At 40.6% G+C, this 19,179-nt stretch overlaps 1 protein-coding gene across 2 annotated transcripts in view; it reads right to left on the bottom strand.

The window, feature by feature from the left end:
• CLVS1 (clavesin 1) overlaps positions 1–19,179 on the bottom strand; it is a 108,963-nt gene that overhangs the window by 57,056 nt on the left and 32,728 nt on the right. For both annotated transcript variants that reach the window (XM_086740863.1, XM_086740864.1), the window contains exon 3: positions 11,062–11,236. In XM_086740863.1, the coding sequence (XP_086596989.1) occupies positions 11,062–11,236 (175 nt within the window). The remainder of the gene's footprint in view (positions 1–11,061; positions 11,237–19,179) is intronic.

Here is a 19,179-nt window from a genome sequence, read left to right as displayed (position 1 = left end):
TTTGATAAATGTTATCAAATTATATGACAAAGGAAAAGACCATCGCAAGGAGGTTAATGCCATCTGTGCTGTCCTGAGGAGATGTTATTTCCTGAGAAACTTTTAAATGCATTTAATGAAGCCAAATAAAGTTAGGATAACCAGTGGGACCCTTCAGGAAACGTCACACAGAACTCAGAATAGGACACTTTGTAACTACTCCAGATGTCAATTTATAGGAGTATTCCCACCAACCCACCAGAACCCATCTCTTCCAGATGTTGAGGACACCTGCTGCTGAGCACACTTCTACTAATTCAAAGCTGCTTCTAAATTATATTGGAAAATAGAATAAGATTTTTATTACCCTATAAACCTAGGCAAGCTTCAATTCTATTTTCAGTTTATTAAAAGTTCTGCTGTTATCCTCCATAATTCTTAAACATCTATCAAGTATTTTGCACATCACATATATAATCATGCTTCTGCCTTTCTTCTGAAAAACTGTCAATCTGATGACATGCTACATGTATCTGCTATTTGAAGAATATTTGCATTGTAACTGTATTTATGCTAGCTATGCTTTTTCTTAGCTGCGTTTTCATTGCATGCAGATGGGAGTTGATCAGAAAGCCTCCTCTGAAATTGAAATTATTTTTATTACACTTCAACCATGCTGTAGTTTGCAGCTCTACTGCAAACAGTTTGAAACAGTGGAAGTGTGCTCAGAGTGAAAAGCAGAATGTAAATTCAAATGGTTTAATACGTGTCTAGCAGACAGGGATGGAAAACACATCCAGAAAGAATTGTAGGAAGGTTTGAATTACAGGGCAGTATAGCAACTGGAGGAATTTCCATGGAAATTCCTTTTTCTTCAGAAAATTCTCGTTTGTCAAAGTCAAAGCTTAGTGGGGGGAAAGGGGTAAAGAGGAAGGGAGAAGGAAGTAGGGAATCTAAATGATTTTTTCACTTGATGTTCTCATCTTTCCTTGGAAGACTGTGATGTTTGAGATGTTTCAGACTGAGATTTTTGCATCTAGGAAGCCCTGCTATTCAGGAATACTTGTTTCAAGTGTTAAAATCTCTACAATTAAGAAGAGACATAAAAATGGTTGAGAACAAAAGTGAGTGTTTCAAGATCACTAGACAAAAAGTTCTAACTGATGTGCAAAATTTCCAAGAAGTGCTCTCTCTGAGTCCTGGTTTTCCACATATAACAGGTGTCAAACAGCAAGCAGGCAAATGTTTCTCAAAATCATTGCCTTTCTGCAGAATTTTAAAAATGTTATTCTCTGCAGCCCATTGTTTAAAATTTGCACCAAAAATTTTTACCTTACCTAGAGCAGGAGAGTGTATAGTGTGACCACAAAGTCCTGGCACAAACCCTCCCTGCAGCCATGTTAGATGAGCGGCTGGGTCTTGCAAGGCGGCGGTCAAGGACCCGTGGACCAGTTCACTGATGCAGGACATCTTTGAGGGGCTATGCTAAAGAGAGGACTGTGAGCTGGAGGTGTAAGAAGACAACTGATCTTACACTGCCACAGCTGTTTTCCCAGGGAACATATATTTCAGTCCTGCAGTAGTTAGTGAGGCTCCAGCATTAGTCCTCTCCTAAGGAGAGCCAAGTCTTTATCTACCTGTGCTCAGGGGATAATCCATGCCACATATTACAGTGTACAATCATATTGCCACTCCTCCCTTTGCACTGACTTCCTCCATCTCCCTATCCACACGTACCTCCTTCACCACTCCACGTCTCAAACAAAATGACATCCATTCCACCTCTGGTGGCATGTAGCTCTCGCTGAAATGTCAACACTTGTATCTTTCTGGTCTACTCTTGTATATGCAATCCCTTTAATATTTTTGCATAATTGCTTTATAGATTTCTCATAGCAAGAAGGTATCTGTAGTAAACACTCTCTTCAGGGGCTTTCACTCAGTTTCCTTGCTAAAAAGGAAAAGGCTTTTGGGGTTGTAAAAGAAGTTAAACCATTATTACAGATGTATCACTCCCAAAGTGAAATTAATGGAGATGGGGATAAAGTAAATTAAGCAAGTAAATTTGGCCACATTCCCATTTTATATGAGAAAGAAAGGTTCAAGGTACAACATAAGCTACTTAGGCATTTGTTGGTGGGAAGGCTCGAGCATGACTGGTTCAAGCTCTAGCTACTGTTTTACTGGTTACCAGTATGAAACAACTGCTTCCTGTTCTAACCAGACTTATTGCAATAAACTTTCCTGTTTCCTTGGCAGGGCTGAAAGAGTATTTGCTTCCTGTCTGACTGTTATCAGTAACTTGATGAGACCTTTACTAAAATGTAATAGCTAGCATTAAAAAAAGACTTTTCACTGAACATATCCAGCCTCCCAGGCTGTCCACACTGCAGCTTATCCTTTACTCACAGCCAAAAGCCCCAAAGCCTCCAACTGGCAAACACGGGTGGGCTAATCAATTCTATTAAGCAGTTAATTCCAATCTTCAAGTGACAAATGTAAGTCTACAGCCTACTGTGCTTTTCTTTTTCCTTGTTCCAGTCAACTCCCTAGAGATGATAGGCACACAATAAGCACAGGCTTTCTCTTGCAAAGAGCAAAGTCTGTTTATCTACCTTTATTTTATGCATAATGAGTCAATCTCTTTCCTCGACTCCTAAAATTTCAAAGGCATGCTCACTGACAGCTCAGAGAATACTCACTCTAAATATCACAACAGCTGCTGGAGACAGATAGCATGAGTGTTTCTCGAATGACTCAAACTGACCTTCTTTAAATGGATACTAAGTGCTCATCATTAGCTGGGACTTCACATTCAGCAGTTCAGTAATGATCTCTAACATGAAGCATATTCTAATATTGAGGAAAAAATAACTAGAGAATAGATTTAGGAACTTTCGAAACAGCATTTAAGGGAAAAATTGGTATGCTTTTTATGTGTGTATATTGGAAATTATTTCATCCAAATATCTGAGTAAAAACACAAACTTACATTTCATACAAATAGTGGATTTGAAATCGAGGAAGTTTTTTTTTTGCTACAGATGTTTGGGAAAGCCCATTGCATCTTAGACCATCTGTTACATTGTGATCTGTAGCTGTTTTCCAGATGCTGAACGTCATCAGATCTTGAAGCTACCTCTTTTCAGAAACCTCGAAGCTGTTTCTTTACAGAAACAGTTAAATAATTCTTACTGGGAGGAGTTCTCTATCATCTTCATAGACCAGATTTGTCCCTATCTGTAGGTAAAACCATGTTTATATAGCTAATCTTGTCTATATGAACATAAGCTTGAGTTATTAGCAGGTCTTCTAGAGTTACCAGTAGAGACTTTGGTTTGGGAAGATACAAGATGCCTTTTGGACCTATCAACACACTATGATTATGACACAGGAACGTCCTATTTTTATACTCTGAGAAAATTGTCTGTCCTCTGGTAGGCCACTACTAAAGAAGCAGTTATACATTCTTAAGAACCCAGCCTAAAATACACCCTTTTCTTCAATTTCTCTCTCCTGAGAAAGATAATGACAAAGCTGTTGCACAAAATCCAAACTCTAAAGATTCCCTTAATTTTTTTATAAGTCTTTAAATCCTGGACATAAAAAGAGAAAAAAAAAGTCTGCCTTGAAGTATGTTTCCTTCTAACAGCAGAACAGCAAGAAGGACTGATTCTCAACTGCCATAGATCGACATTAGCCTGCAGATGCGCAGAGTCCCAGCCAGTTATTCTACCCCAGCAACTCACCTCAGCTCTCTGCTGATTTCTGTCTTTGACATTTTGACCCTGAAAGACTGAGGAACAGCAGAGCAATGAATGAGTGACTTTTGAGTCTGCATTTAGTCTCCCAGAAATAAACACTAGGTACTATGGTTGTTTTCACTTGTCCTTGTCCAAGCCAGTGCGTACCTGTGTCTATACCTGTTTTACTTGCCTGGCTTCTGTTACTGAGGATTTGATCTGTTCTGCCTTCAGTAGGCAATGACAGAGCTCTCCATCTTCCTGTTATACGTGTTACAAATGCCTGATGAAACATAATAGCATCATAGGATATTTATAGCATAGATAGTCTTCTCTCTATAGATTTCTACAGAAAGACAGAGCTAGAACAAGTCTTTTCAGAGTGTTCAGTGTGTTATGATGTGGATTTCACTCTAAACTTTCAAGTAACGGCAGCATTATGTTCAGAAATTCTATAGGAAGATTAGCAGTGTCTAATACTCACTACGTAAGGTATCTCGTAGCCTGCACATGACTCATAAAGAGTTCAGCTGGAAGTACTACGTCAAAGAGACCACACCTACCTCGAGTTTTGGAGTATAAATGTGTTTAAACAAGGAGAGAACAGTCAGTTCTTTGCTCCAGGGTGGAGGCTGGTGAAGGAAAGACCAAGCTTGCAGGACAAAGGATTTGGCAGTCTCCAGATGCGTGAGGACTGCCTGGGCTCTCTTCAGAACCCCAGTTTGACCATTACAAAGATTCGGTCATGCCCATTAACCCAGGTCATTCTGATCTGAAATACTGTTCCATTATCTCAGCTTGATTTCAGCTCTGAAAAAGCAAGAACTGATAACAATTAAGAAAGAAATCAAGTGCTTCTTACCACTCATCATGAAATGGAATGTTATGTATTTTCACTTTCCAGATGAAAAATCTTTGAAACAAACATATTTCCAGAGTTTTCCAGAGAATTTTGGAAACATATTTCACTGTCATACTTCTATTCTGAAAAAAAACGGCATTCCAGAAAAAAAAAAAAAAAGTTTTTCACTGGAAAACTTTTATCAGCTCTGAAAGCTCATAGTCACTAAGTCTCTAAGAGTTAGAAAAACAAACAAATTACACCTTTGCCATAGTATTGGACTACATTTTTTTTTTTTTGCTACAAACTCTACGTTCTAGCCTGTATTTTGAGCATATTTTATATTATAGCTTTTCCTTCTGAAGCACAGCAGGAAAAATATTTGGTTGTATAAGACAGTGTCATGAGACAAGTAATCTGCTGCTGTAATTTATCTGACATTAACTTTCTCCATCTCACATAATTAGGAGGGAATTTAAAAAAAAAATTATAAACCTATTTTAACTTTTCAAAATCTATTGCTCATATTAAAGATAAAAAGGCTTCACATAATTCTAAGCAGACTGAGTTTTCCCTAATGTGGTATTTCATTCCAGATTTCAAGGTGAGATAACCTGCAATAATATTCAAACAAACCCGTTAGCTTGATTATCTGACTTGATCTCAGCATTGGTGCTATTCTGGACAAGTGTACCTTAAACCATTTTCTAGTAGAAGCTCGTACAATTTTCCCGTCCCTTATTTGAAGAAATTTTTCAGAATGATTTTATCAGTACCAGTATCTGATTAAGATGTTCTTAAATCAAGCATCATTGATTTCCTTTAATTTCCCTCTCCTCCCAGAAACACCAATTTCCAAATTCACTGGATGACGATAAACTGAAGGTAATTTTAAAAAATAAAAGAGCTTTAATGGACGTTGTTGGTCATAACTTCTGCCAAACTATTACCAGTGAAAATCTGGGGACAAATCTCTGTTTGCTGATCTTGGTTGCTCCCTGTTGTTACTGCTATTTGCTGAAATGATTGTGAAATTTGAATTAAAGCCCTCTTGAACCCTAAAGATCACTCCTGCAGTGATTTGTCATTGTCACAAAGTAGGCATAGGGCTTTCATTTAAGAGTGACTGTCCTCGTATATGTGAGTAGAATAGCATATTGAAGAATTATCAGAGAAAAAAAGATGTAACCATTTACTCTACTTCTTTCAGTACCTTGAGACAGCCTTGGGGCAAGTTAGCTTTTATGTAAGGCAATACTAGGTACCCTAGAGTGCAAATCTGATCTTCAGGTCAGTTTTGAATGCAGCTTGCTAATTTGTTCCATAAGCGACTCAACTGAGTCTTGGTAGACAGTGGCCTTTTGGCTTTGTTTTTGCCAAAGTAACGGCAGATGAGATCAGACCTCGTGCTATTTTGAAAGTTTTGGGATATTTCTGGACGCTGTTGGAGGAGTTATGCAAAGCATTTGACACTGTCCTTCCTGACATCCTTGACTCTAAACTGGAGAGACATGGATTTGATGGACAGACCACTTGGTGGGTAAGGAATTGGCTGGATGGCCGCACTCAAAGAGTTGTGGTCAACAGCTCAATGTCCAAGTGGAGACCAGTGATGAGTGGTGGTCCTCAGGAGTCAGTATTGGGACCAGCACTGTTTAACATCTTTGTTGGTGGCATGGACAGTGGGATTCAGTGCACTCTCAGCAAGTTCACCTTTGACACCAAGCTGTGTGGTGTGGTCAACATGCTGGAGGGAAGGGGTGCCATCCAGAGGGACCTTGACAGGCTGGAGAGGTGGGCCTGCGCCAGCCTCATGAAGTTCAACCAGGCAAAGTGCAAGATCCTGCACATGGCTTGGGGCAGTCCCAGGCACAAATACAAGCTAGACAGAGAATGGATCGAGAGCAGCTCTGAGGAGAAGGACTTGAGGGTACTGGTGGATGAGAAGTTCAACATGAGCCGGCAATGTGCACTTGCAGCCCCGAAAGTCAACCACATCCTGGGCTGCATCAAAAGAAGTGTGGCCAGCAGTTCAAGAGAGGTGGTTCTGCCCCTCTACTCTGCTCTGGTGAGACCCCACCTGGAGTACTGCGTCCAGCTCTGGAGCCCGCAACGTAAGAAGGACATGGACCTGTAGGACTGAGTCCAGAGGAGGGCCACAAAGATGATAAGAGGGCTGGAGCACCTTTCCTATGAGGACAGGCTGAGAGAGTTGGGGCTGTTCAGCCTGGAGAAGAGAAGGCTCAAGGGAGACCTTATAGTGGCCTTACAGTACCTAAGGGGGGGCCTACAAGAAAGATAGGGAGAAACTCTTCAGTAGGGCCTGTTGTGATAGGACGAGACGCAAAGGTTTTAAAATAGAGGCAGGTAGATTCAAGCTAGATATAAGGAAAAAATTTTTACAATGAGGGTTGTGAAGCACTGGAACAGGGTGCTCAGAGAGATGCCACATCCTTGGAAACACTCAAGGCCAGGCTGGACGGGCCTCTGAGCAACCTGATCTAGTTGGAGATGTCCCTGCTCCTTGCAGGGTGGTTGGACTAGGTGACCTTTAAAGGTCCCTCCCAACCCAAACCATTCTATGATTCTATGTTACTGCATTTCAACTCGGAGTGCTAGCTGGGGGAATTTCTAAATTTTGTGTGCATGCATGGTACACAATCTACAGTACAGAGCTCTGGTGCTAGATAAGGCAGAAGCAAACCGTAGTTGTCTATACTCATTGGTAGGAGCACCCTAAAATCAGAAGTCCTGCCTGGAGGCAAAGCAAGTATATCCAAAACCAACGAGCACTAAAAAAAAAAAAAATGTCTGGGCTTCACTGGACACCTAGACTCTGTTCACTGTGACACTTACACTTAAGCTCTAATTCCCATGTTTATCAGAGGTTTTCAAATGCAGTGATCAGTAGCAAACATCCTGCATACTAAGAAGTGACCTTTTTTTACCTGCTTTGTGGTTGCAACATGGGTTTCTTACCTTTGCCGTTAGACTCTGATGCTTCTAAACAGTTGCGCAAAATGCCAAAAGATCAGTCTCTGGTTAACTTAAGCCACAATTAAATTTTGTCTGCCATCATAGGATAATTATAAGATAAATGTGACACACAGAGAAGTATAACTTCACAGACGAAGAGAACAGAGGGGAGAAATATGCTGTGAAGGGGAAAAGCTGTTCACATTAAAAGAATAAGGATCAGAAGTCAAAACTCATCAAGTTATTGGCAAAATAGATTCATTTTATATCCAGCTCTTTCCCCACCTTTCCATCCACGTGACAATCTTCTCTTTAATGTGTTAAAACTCAAAATATCAGTAAGGTCTAGGAAGGAGTATGGTATGAGCTCAAAGCATACAGTAGTAATTGCCTTGTGATAAAAGAGCAGAGCTCATTAAACAGAGATGGTTCAGGCACCAAAAACATATTTGTCTTTCTGCTGCTGTGGCATGATGAGCGTTGCCATACCGTGCAAATACTTGTTTAGCATCTGAACAACTGTTGTTTAAAGTGGAGTCATAAGGCTACTTTTAGGTCATTAAACAACTGAGAAACAGAGTAGGTGCCCTGCTGAGTTGTAATGAACTATCTTGTGTGATGCAATGTACACAGAAATCCAAACAGAACAGAGAGTATTATTGAGCAAAATGTGCTTTCAGCCATGTGGTGAGGTAACTCATACTTCATCTCCCTGGGCGTTTACGTACTTTACAGTATTCAGAACTGAGCATCATTTTGATCTTTGCAGCTAAGTCTATAAGATTTGACTAGTGTTGGTCTTGCAACACAGGATGAATTAACCTGTGCACCTGTGCTCTGTTCTCTGCACTTACTGATAGTGCATGGCAGCAGCAAGGAAAAAAATAAATTGAGTACAAATGCAAAAAAAATAACTGCCAATATATTAATTAGCTTTAAGCAATCTGAAAGTAAGAAAAAGTACCAAACGCATAAATTTAAATTATTAAATTCCCTGCTGTTTATTTTTTAGCAGCTCTGTATTTCAGAAAGCAATGGTCTGAGAAACTGAATCAGATGAGAGCTTAACAAGCTAAAGGAAAATGGTTCAACTATGGCATTAGAATGACTATTACAGACAGAGAGGTTAGAATTTCCTGGCTCAGATACCAGCATGTGAACATATGGGTTCAACCCCACCAGAAATTGTAAGAGAGAATTATTTCCCTTCCATCCACTTTACTAGACTTACATAGGACTTAATATGATTGAAAATCTCATCTTAGAAAGGACTAGGATAGCCATCTAATCTGCCTGTCTGAGCATCTGCACATGCACAATGCCTTAGCTGTGAGAAACAACACAGAACTAAAACAATCTCTATTTTTTCAGACATCATCTCATGAGAGTAGAACCTGACTTTTCCACCTTCAGTGACCTCCAATGCAACTCATATTGTGAGTCCTCTTTTTCTGTATGTAGGTCTTGCCTGCTTTTCAATTACATTGTACATAAATTTTCCATTACTATAAAAGTAGTTCTTTTAAAATAATAATAAGACAAAGTCCTAATGAAGATACTTCAACAGCAATGAAGAGAGCCAAAAAACCACCCCCAACCCCGCCCCCCCCAACATTGCTTGATAAATATGTGCTTTATAAGCGTGAACAAATCGCTTCTAAGCCTAGCAAATCAGAGTGCAGCATTTACAACTCCTACAACTTGTCAAGCCCACCAGTGGTTAGAAAAGTCTAGGACACATTATCCTAATTTGTACTTTTTAGGGAGATAATTATATTTCTATTTATCATGGAGAAGATTACAGTAATGTGACTTTAAATGAGGAACTAAATGCCTGCCCACTAACCAGAAAGACAACCTCTTTAAATTGCCCAGCACAGGATGTCAGGCTGATGAAACCATCATAAGATGATCTTTGGTACTTCCAGGCTTTGGTACTTCCAGAAACATAATGTTGCCAAGAACTGCAAGGGCCCATGAACAGGCACAGTGAGGGAAACTGGCTTTGACAACGATAATTTTCTTTTCCACCACTCAGAGCTGGAGCTGCCATAAGGTGGACATGTTCCCTCATTCCCATGCAGTAGGCAGACAACCTGACGGTGCTGTGGCCAGAAATCAGACAGGATGAAGGCTGGACTGCCCTCTTACTGAAGAGTTGGAACTGTAAAATTTGGACAGGCACAAGGACACCTTGCAGGAATTTGATTTCCTAATGAATGTCACTTGGCTTTCTCTTCCTTCTGTCTGGAGGGTTGATTGTTTTTTTTTTGAACCACAGAATGTGGCAGATGAAGTGATAGTAGCAGCAGGAGAAGATAAGGTATTGTCCTAGGGACTAATTGCACAGCTTGAATTTCTAATTTGTTAGAATAGATTAAAATTCTCCACAAAAGGCAACACAGACTTAAAATTGCTGCCAGATTTTTCTACCTCATTTTTTAATAATAACATAGAGATAATCATGATCTAATTGTAGATAATCTGTTAGTCAAAAAATTAGTTGAACAAATTGTTCTTTCTAGTGTATGAGTTAAAGATAAGACACAAACACACCAGGGAAGATTATTTCTGAGGTATTTATGACTGCAGGATACCTGAAAAGTACTAAAAATAAAATGGAAGAACAGTGACTTAGAAAATCTTTTTAAATATGGAGCTAGATGAAACATGTGCTCCTTGAGCAACCTTGTCTAAGATTCAGTCAGCCCTGCTTTGAGCAGGGGGTTCGATAAGGTGATCTCCAGAGGTCCCTCCAACCTAAATAGTACTCAGATTTTGTCAAATGCTCACAATTAATAAGATTGTGTCAGACTACTTCAAACCTAAAAATCCATCTCAGGTCTAACAGTAAAGAGTGGCTCAGACTCTAGTGGAAAGGATCGAAGTCCTCTTTGAGCACCACAGCCTATCTTCATCCTCGAGTTGTTTCATCAGGCCTCAGACACTTTGTCCTCACTTTCCACCTACCCCTGTAACAGCACGTGGTTTTAACTTGCTGCTATTTATTTGCAAGCACCAAGTGGATGTGCAGCCCCTGAACAGTCTGAACCATAATGTAACGCAATCCTGTGTGACAAATTAAGGCAGTCAGAATGAGGGCACAACAGGGTGCCTGTCCTCCCTCTTCCTCATTTCCCTCCAACTCAAATGCGTCCGTGTGAACACGACAGCGCACTTCCATCTGCTGAGGGAGTTGCTTTCTTCTGCCACCCTCCCTCTGCATACAGATGTGCTGGACTGCACACTCCAGAAGGCAGATGCTGCTGGATTTTAATCCCTCTGAATTCTTGGATGGATTAAAACTCAAATCTCTAACTGTCCTTCTTAATGCTGCGGTAAGTAACACACATACTGGTTATACTGATTTACAGCTGAAATAAGAGCCAAAGACAGTCAAAATGAAACATCTCAAAATCAATCTATGCTGCAAGTAGATGGGACACTAAAGCATTCTGGATTATTTTCTCCCTCTGTCTGCAGCAATAACAGTTGGAGGTACATGTATTACCCTCCACCTACCTGTAACCCCTCAATGGCCAATTTGAGGATAGACGGCGTAAGCTTGGAGGCTTGCTTGAAGGAGAAGTTGCTCCAGTCTATAATTAGAATGAAGCCATTTATCTGAAGCTCCTGATCTTCGATGAGCACTTCCAAGGACAGTAGAATAGCCCGAAGGATATCTATGAAGGAGTTCCTAAAGCCAAAGCAGAAAAAAAACCAAAAACCATCAATGGTTGCCATTATCTTCAAACCTCAAGACACTCAGCTTTGCTGTGGATGCGGCATGAGCAAGTGTCGGGGATTTATTCTGGTAGAATTCATTTGAAGAGAGAGTTGTTTCAGAGGTGTCACTAAAGCGCTCTTCCTCCAAAACTTACATTCCTCTGCTTGATGTGATAAGTCCTGCTCACTGGTGGATAAAATAAACCCTGAATTAAATCTTTTGGATTCTTCTGGCATTCCTTACAATACATTTTAGCTAAGCTACTTTGGGAAAATATTTTTCTGTGGTGAAATGAAATGGATTCATGCTATGAGTTTAAATCCCTGCTCCTTTGGATATACTCTACTAGTTTTTTTGTTTGGATCTTTTTTCCCTTCTTTTCTTTCTATTATAAAGAAGAAAATCAGAAAAGGAAATAAATCAGTATGATATTAATATAAATGGTATAGTTATAACTAGGCTCCCTGGCTTCCTGCTTGAGTGGAAGAATGATTCAAGGCTTTGCACAATAAAGTTTGACTGTTATCTTGTTTCTGTGAACGAAATGCAACATGGAAAATAGCTGCATCCACTCAAAATTTGAACTCTTTATTAATTAGCGGCTACCAATAGGCTGGCTGCAAGGCTTCCCTCAGCTCAGGGAGAATAATTAGAAATCTTGGAAGCCCTGAAGGAGATAGCAAGTGACAGAGAAGGAAATGTTGAAATGTTTTCTTTAATGTGAAAATCTGTACTTAGAAGCCTGGATTGCTCTCTACTTCCATCTCATGCATTTTACAAAAGTGAGAGTTGGACACTTTAATGTCATATTCCATATTTATACCTCATTAAGCTGAATCAGGCCCTCTCATCATCTGTCCTTCCTGTTAAGTATATTTACAAACAATGGATTCTTTTAGAGAGCAACAAGCAAGGAAAGCTTCAGAAAGTACAGCTTAACCTCCTGTAAAATGAAACTGCAGCATACTGCTATTGCAGTTTGATTTACCTCTGCATAATTCTCAAACTTTGATGAGGCCCAAGATCTATTACAGGAAAGGCCCACACTGTGTTCTCCCATGGAGATTTTAATTTAATCCTTTTCTGCTGTTTTCTTTAATTTGAAACAAGTCATCTAAGCCAACAAGAGCGTTGTTTCAAATTCTGCCTGAGAGAAAAAAACTATGTGCAGTCAAAACAAACTTCTCTACCATCAAGACCTCTACCCCTGAAAGGGAGCAACACATGATAAATTTCCATTAGAAGTAAATGCTGAAGTGTTTTCTTATTCTTTCCTTTTCTCTCAGCAGGTTTCGAGTGGAAATGTACATTCCTTCTCTAAAGACACGGTCCCTTGAAAAGCTGTTTCTGAGCTGTGCCTAAGTTAGAAGCCTAAGTTAGAAGCTTCTCTGAAGTATAATTGCTGAGGCAACTTGCAATACATAGAGCTTAAAGGTATTTAACGCTGTTGCTGCTGGACACCAGACCACCCCTCCCTCATTTGCAGTAACAGGACAACTTTTTGAATCGCACGGGGAAGCTGTGCTAAACAGACAAACTGAAGGAGTACTCACACACATGCCAGCCTTCTCTGCACTCTTGTTGACATCAACACACAATGATACCATCATTCATGCATAGACTTTCAGGCTAGATTGGGGAAGATGGACTAATTCAGAGCTTGATTTAACCCCACATTTGCAAATCTTAGAATCATAGAATAGTTTGGATTGGAAGGGACCTTCAAAGGTCATCTAGTCCAACCCCCCTGCAAGGAGCAGGGACATCTCCAACCAGATCAGGTTGCTCAGAGCCTCATCCAGCCTGGCCTTGAATGTTTCTGGGGACGGGGCATCTTAAAATGAACAGAAATCTTATTTACTGAAGATGTGAAAATAGGGCCACATTGAGATCAGAAAAGACTTCATCCTTTATTTTTGGGAAGAAGTTTCCCTAATAGAAGATACAAACTCATATTCATGATCCTGCTACCTCTGATGCCTTTAAAGGCTGTGTGATGATTTCAGTAGGGCTGTATGAAAATGGTGTATATAAGGCACCTTCTATAATCCACTTAAATTCTACATCACAATGAAATACTTCATTTGATTGAGCAAAATCTCCCTCTCAGATTCTGTCTTAGGGACAACAATATTTGTTTAAGTGTCTACATAAATTACCACATTATCAAGCAATTTATCACCTGTACTTCCCTGTATTTTCAGTAGAAATTATTTGCCCAGGAGATGTGGCACTCACTTCTTTTAGTGTGTAACTATTCTGGCTGTCCCCTGCCCAGAACCCTCCCTTCTCTACATACTTGCAGTCCTAAGTCATGATGTAGGAAATAACTCAAAGTGAACACAAAGACGTTTTTCAGATGAGTACAAGGAGACATGAAAGCAGACACAAGTCCTCCAGGTGGGCTGTTTGCAGGCACGCTGTTTTCTGAATGCAGGGTCTGGATAGAAATCAGACAGAGTGCCACTTGAGGCTGGAGCCCTCTGCTCCCTAATCTTGAAGCTTTGAGACAAATCATTCAGCTGTGTGACTGATTTGCATCCAAATCATTTTCTATGCATGAACACAGAACCACTTTCTCTTAGTTCATCTCATTTGTTCCTTTGCTTAATATTCCCTTTCTTCCTCCAACGTCCCTCCCCACCACTTTAACCCTCTCACAAAAACAAAACAAAAAAAAAAAGAAAAGTGAAATAAATTACTATTACACAAAGGGAAATGCATAAGGTGCTGTAAGGATTCAGCATGGAGCCTCCTGAAGTGAGCCAGTAATGAGTTACAAAAGATTTGCACAAGCCCGGGAAAGACAAAAAAAATAGGAGGGAAGGAAAGTGCCTATCTGCTTTGGCTGAATGGAAAGTGCCTATCTGCTTTACCACAAAAGAGGCTCTTCAAATATCTGTTGGAAAATGGGAAGTTAGCCCAACAGAAGCTAGTGGTAAGGAACAATAATGTAAAACAAAAATGAAGATGGTTTAGCTGAGGGATTTGGTGGAGAGATTAGCCAAAGGCATAACATGAAAATAAATAAGAAGAAATTACTTAATTATAAGAGGTGTAAGCAGGCTGTGAGAGAATCAAAAGGCTCAGTGGAGTACCAGGGTGCAATGGGAACAATTAAAGGGGATAAAGACATTGCAGGGAAATTAAATGATCTATTTGCATGTCTCTGCCACCAGTCATTTTGAAGAGACACAGGGATAATAAAGCTGAGGGACTGTTGGAAAATAAAGGGTCAAATTAGACACTCTGCAAGAAAGCGACACTTTTGGAGAAGATAGCTTCAGTAAAGACATTTGACATTACCGTTTCTGAACAGTTAAGCATAGGCTCTGTTTTAGGCATGCTGGTTAAATTAATTGGATTTTTCAGATGGTTAAAAGCATGAATGTACAGAAGTACTGGCAGCTGAAGCCATTAAGTTTGCCTGGTAGCAAGCAAAAACAAACTGTCACTAAAAATCCTGCCTATCCCATGAGACAGCAGGCTAACAAAGTTTGGACCAGTGTCGTTATCTTGACAGTTTCAGTAAGCGCTTCTCCCCTGTAATACTGGAAAGGTAGCTTAGTTAAATGCAAATGCACATGAAAGGGATTTCTTTACTTGTTAAAAAAATGGCTTGGGATACCAAATCAATGAATTTATCACATTTTAAATGTAACAAAGAAGTGAACTTGCAACACCATCGTACTTAACATAAGCTAACAAAAGACTGAGCAACGTAAAACTGGTTTCATTTGGTCTGTTTGAACACTTTGGAAGAGAAGACAGTGTATTACACCTCACAAAAAAAAAAAGCTATGGTCAAGGCTGAACGACATTTAACAAGCTATGAACACAGCATAGGTACAAACCAGGTAAGAGACCACATCTTGCTTTGTTCCCTCCCCACACAGTAAATCACCAAGAGAGAGGAGAGATGCACGTTGAGCTTCTAGTGCCGGGAGGAGAGCCGGCACTGCTCTGTGAGAAGGATTCCCACTGGGAGTAATGTGCAGAAGGGGGAGCAGAAAGAAGAAGCACCAGAACGATATGTTCAGGTTGCCCCACATGATTGAGCTAATCAAAGCTAGAGAGGCTGTAAGGAAGGGCTTAGCAAGGGAGACATGAACAGCAAGAAGATTGATGCTGGTGAAGGAGGGAGAACCCAGGAAGGAGCATTTTGTGTTGCTCTCACATGCAGCCAAGTTATGGTGTTCATGGAAAAGCCCTTGGAACCCAGTCAGCACTGGGTTTTGTACAGGCTTTCATAAATCGTACCGAGTCATTTATTTCAGTAGATTAAATTCTTCTTTCTGCTCATGAAGTATAGATAAGAAAGCCCCAGCTTCTTAGAAACATCTGGGGTTTTTTAAATATATGTATTTATTTTAGAAATTTAAAACTCACTTCTGTTGAAAAAAAGCACTGGAAAATACTGACATACAGTCCTTGGGGATTCATGTCTTGATTCGAACTCATGATCACGAGCAGCTACCCTGCCTCTTTGGCATCAGAGGGAAATAGCAGTCAGTCCAACCACTGAAAGACCTGATCTTCACATTTTATGACCTTTTGGTGAGGAAAGGCCCTTCATATGAACCCCACACAATACTGGGCAGTCCTTGGCTGAAGAATAACCAGGAAGATTAACTGCAAAATGAATAAACATGGTGACTCACTTGACTAATCCTGCACCAGAGAAGATGAACAGTGGAACAGAGGAGCTCACAGCTGACTCATGCACTGAAAAGGGCTTGTTTGTCTCATTCGTCTGAGGTCTGAATAGCGCATATGTGTGCAGAAATTAGCATGGCTTGTCTACAATTCACAGAGAAAATGGGCTGCATTCACAGCAAATGTTCGCAACAAATATTTTGACCAGCCGTGGGTAACTTTCTTAATAGAACAATTCAAAGCCATTTAAATGCATTAGCTGCAAAAATATGAATAATTCACCAGCATGCAAACTGGAGAAATTCTTACACAACAATCTGAGATTTTTTCTTATTTTGTGGGGTACAGTTCTTTCTTTGCCATGTCAAAGTTAAGCTACAGATTGTTTTTCATTTCTCTGTAGAATCAGAATATATGCAGATAAAACTCCTACTGAATAAAATACAGGTTGCATTAAGTTCATGTCATAGTTACAAATTATTCTTCTGTCACAACCAGTGTAGCTATCTTAGGCTGCTCCAGTATGTCAGCTTCAGACAGGCGTCACTCCTGTTTTGTAATGAAAAGATAGCAAGCTTTTCCCCACAGCATCTGTGTGAGTCTATAAATACAATTCCAAAATAACTTTACATACAGGATAACAGACTGGATAGATAAGTGTACTGATTTATCTTTTTTTTTTTCTGGAAATGGTTAGTCCAACAGTGCACTGGATACAAAGAATAGAGTAGAATAAACTGAGGCCTGAATTATATTTAACAACATCAGAAATCCACTGCTTAACTTATAACTGAACGGAGGCCAGTCACCCACAGATATCTTGCTGGCTTTGAATTCCCACTTGGAGTGAGCTGGAAGCCTCTGCTGTTGCCAGGGAAGGGGAAATGTACCAGCCTGCAGAAAGAAACTACATCTGTCTATTCTTTTATCATGCAAAAATTGCCTCTCAGTGGCTTTCTTAAAGACATAAAAATATTCCCCATGTTATGTTTCTGCTTGAGGTTCTTCTATATCCAAATATGATGAGGTTTTTTGCTGTCACTTTCCACTTCAGTTGAACTCCATAGCAACCAATAGCTCAGCATTCAAGTCAGTGTTACGAATCTCCTCCTACGTAGGCTCATTCATATTGTGGGCACCCTTACCAAATGAATACTTTGTCCCTGATATTGTGGCTGTGCAAGGACCCTTTCTTCTATGTAATATGGCTGAAAAACAGGGACCTTCATAGCACCTGTGCTTGGGGAGGGAGAATGCAGGTGGTGGGGCTCTCTAGAATGCTCGTGGGACCAGCTCCCACCAAAAACATGTATACAGGGGAGTGGGGAGATGGTATCTGCTCTTCCCTTTGCCTCAGTGCAGGGACTTGTTGCACCACCTAGCAAGGAATCAATCCAAGATGAAGCATAATATTTTTACACCCCGGAGAGCTCAAAAAAATCCCTCCCTGAGCTCTCCAGAAACTTGGTCCCGAATGGAGAAGTCAACCAGCTGTCAGGCTCAGGGCTGGACTGGGCTTCAGAGCGCTCAGCACGGGGCAGGGTGAAGCCTCTCAGGAGCAGCTTGAAGCTCTGCTCTGTGGCTTTCTGCTGGAAAGAAAAGTCAAAACTGAACCTCAGGTGCAATGTGACTGTTCCTCTGGCTGTGGGTTTGTTTTATTTCTTCAGGAGGCAGTACCTCTGAGCTACACACTGGTGATTTCCTTGCCTTTTTAGTTCCCAGAGCAATGTCATGCTTGCACGCAGTGCAAATTTCTCTGTTGAGAAGGGATAAGTGACAACCATGGGCAGTGTGTTATGATACTGTGGAAATTATTAAAAGTCCTAAGCTACAACCCTTTAATGCAATCAATAAATCAACGCTACAGAGCCACTGCAGTAATTTGCCTGGATAGTCCCAAATGCTATGACCCGTGCAAGAAGCGTGGGGAAGAGGGGCAAAGAGTACATTCCAGCATGAGCACAGTCAAGGAGTCCGAGGTTGGTTTCAGGTTAGTGGTTGTCGTAGTTCAGCCCCGATCAGGACCAGACTACGCAGTCTCTCTCTCACTCCCCCCACCCTTCGAGAGAATAGGGAGACATAATATAAGAAAAACAGCTCGAGGTTTGAGATAAGGACAGGGAGAAATCCTTAAAGTTACTGTTACGGGCAAAACAGACAACAGACTCAACTTGGGGAAAACTATTCATTTATTACTACAAACAGCAGGATAATGAGACAGAGAACAAGATAACCAGCAGCAGGGCCGAGTCGGGCCCAGTTGGCCACCTGGCGAGAGGCCAGACGGTGAGGCCTGCAAGGCCCATGAGGCCTGTGCCTCCCCCTCTGCGCCTCTGCCCCTGCTCAGCTTCTTCACATCTTCTCTTCTCTCTTTTTTTTTTTCTGTTTTCCCCTTCTTAAATATGTTATCACAGAGGCGTTATCACAGAACATTCTGCTACCAATCGGCTTGGCCTTGGCCAGCAGCGGGTCCGCCCTAGGCCCGGCCGAGTCCACTGAACAAAGGGGAGCGAGTTCTAGCAGTTTCCTACAGAAGCTACCACCTTAGGCCCCCCCTCACTAAAGAAAACCACAACAGTGGTCTCCACCGTTCAGAGATTTAGGAGATGACATGTGGGAACACACTGATGGTCACAGCTCAGGATACTGTTTGAGAGGGGTTTTAATCTCCTATCATGATCTTACTGATGTCGTGATACTGTTCCCTCAAAGCACAGCTGTAGTAACAATGAGCAAAATGAATGCTGGTAACATGAATGGCTTATGGTTAACAACATTAGGATTGATGACCTCTGTTGTTTTATCTTATTCCATGTGATTGCATTTAGTTATTCCCTCTTGGCACTGAAATCCATCCTTGCATCACACTAAGCTATTTGCTCAATTTCTTGCACCATTGCATACCACAAGTTAACTTTTCATTACAGAAAGAGAAAGAATTTCCTTTTGAACATTATGAATCTACTGTTTAATCACAGAAAGCAATCATACAGTTCATTTTTTCTGTTATTAGAAGAAGGCACAAATGGCATAATCGGTTCAGTCTCCCTGCTATCATGTTTTGTTTGCATGATTCCTCTATATCTCCTCTACCCATATCTCTACTGCATCTTCAACATCTTTCCATCTGAAATAGCCCTGGACTTTTTGCTCCCTTCTAATGTAATTACCTCACTTGTTCATAATGCTAATGAATCCCTTTCATTGCTTTTTTTTTTTTTCCAGATAGTTTTATTTTTTACAACTTCTTTTTTTTT

This window comes from Chlamydotis macqueenii, chromosome 2 (assembly GCF_036417535.1).
Source record: "Chlamydotis macqueenii isolate bChlMac1 chromosome 2, bChlMac1.mat, whole genome shotgun sequence".
Classification (NCBI taxonomy): Eukaryota; Metazoa; Chordata; class Aves; order Otidiformes; family Otididae; genus Chlamydotis; species Chlamydotis macqueenii.
The sequence above is the reverse complement of the archived record's forward strand: the minus strand, read 5'-3'. Positions and strand labels throughout refer to the sequence as shown.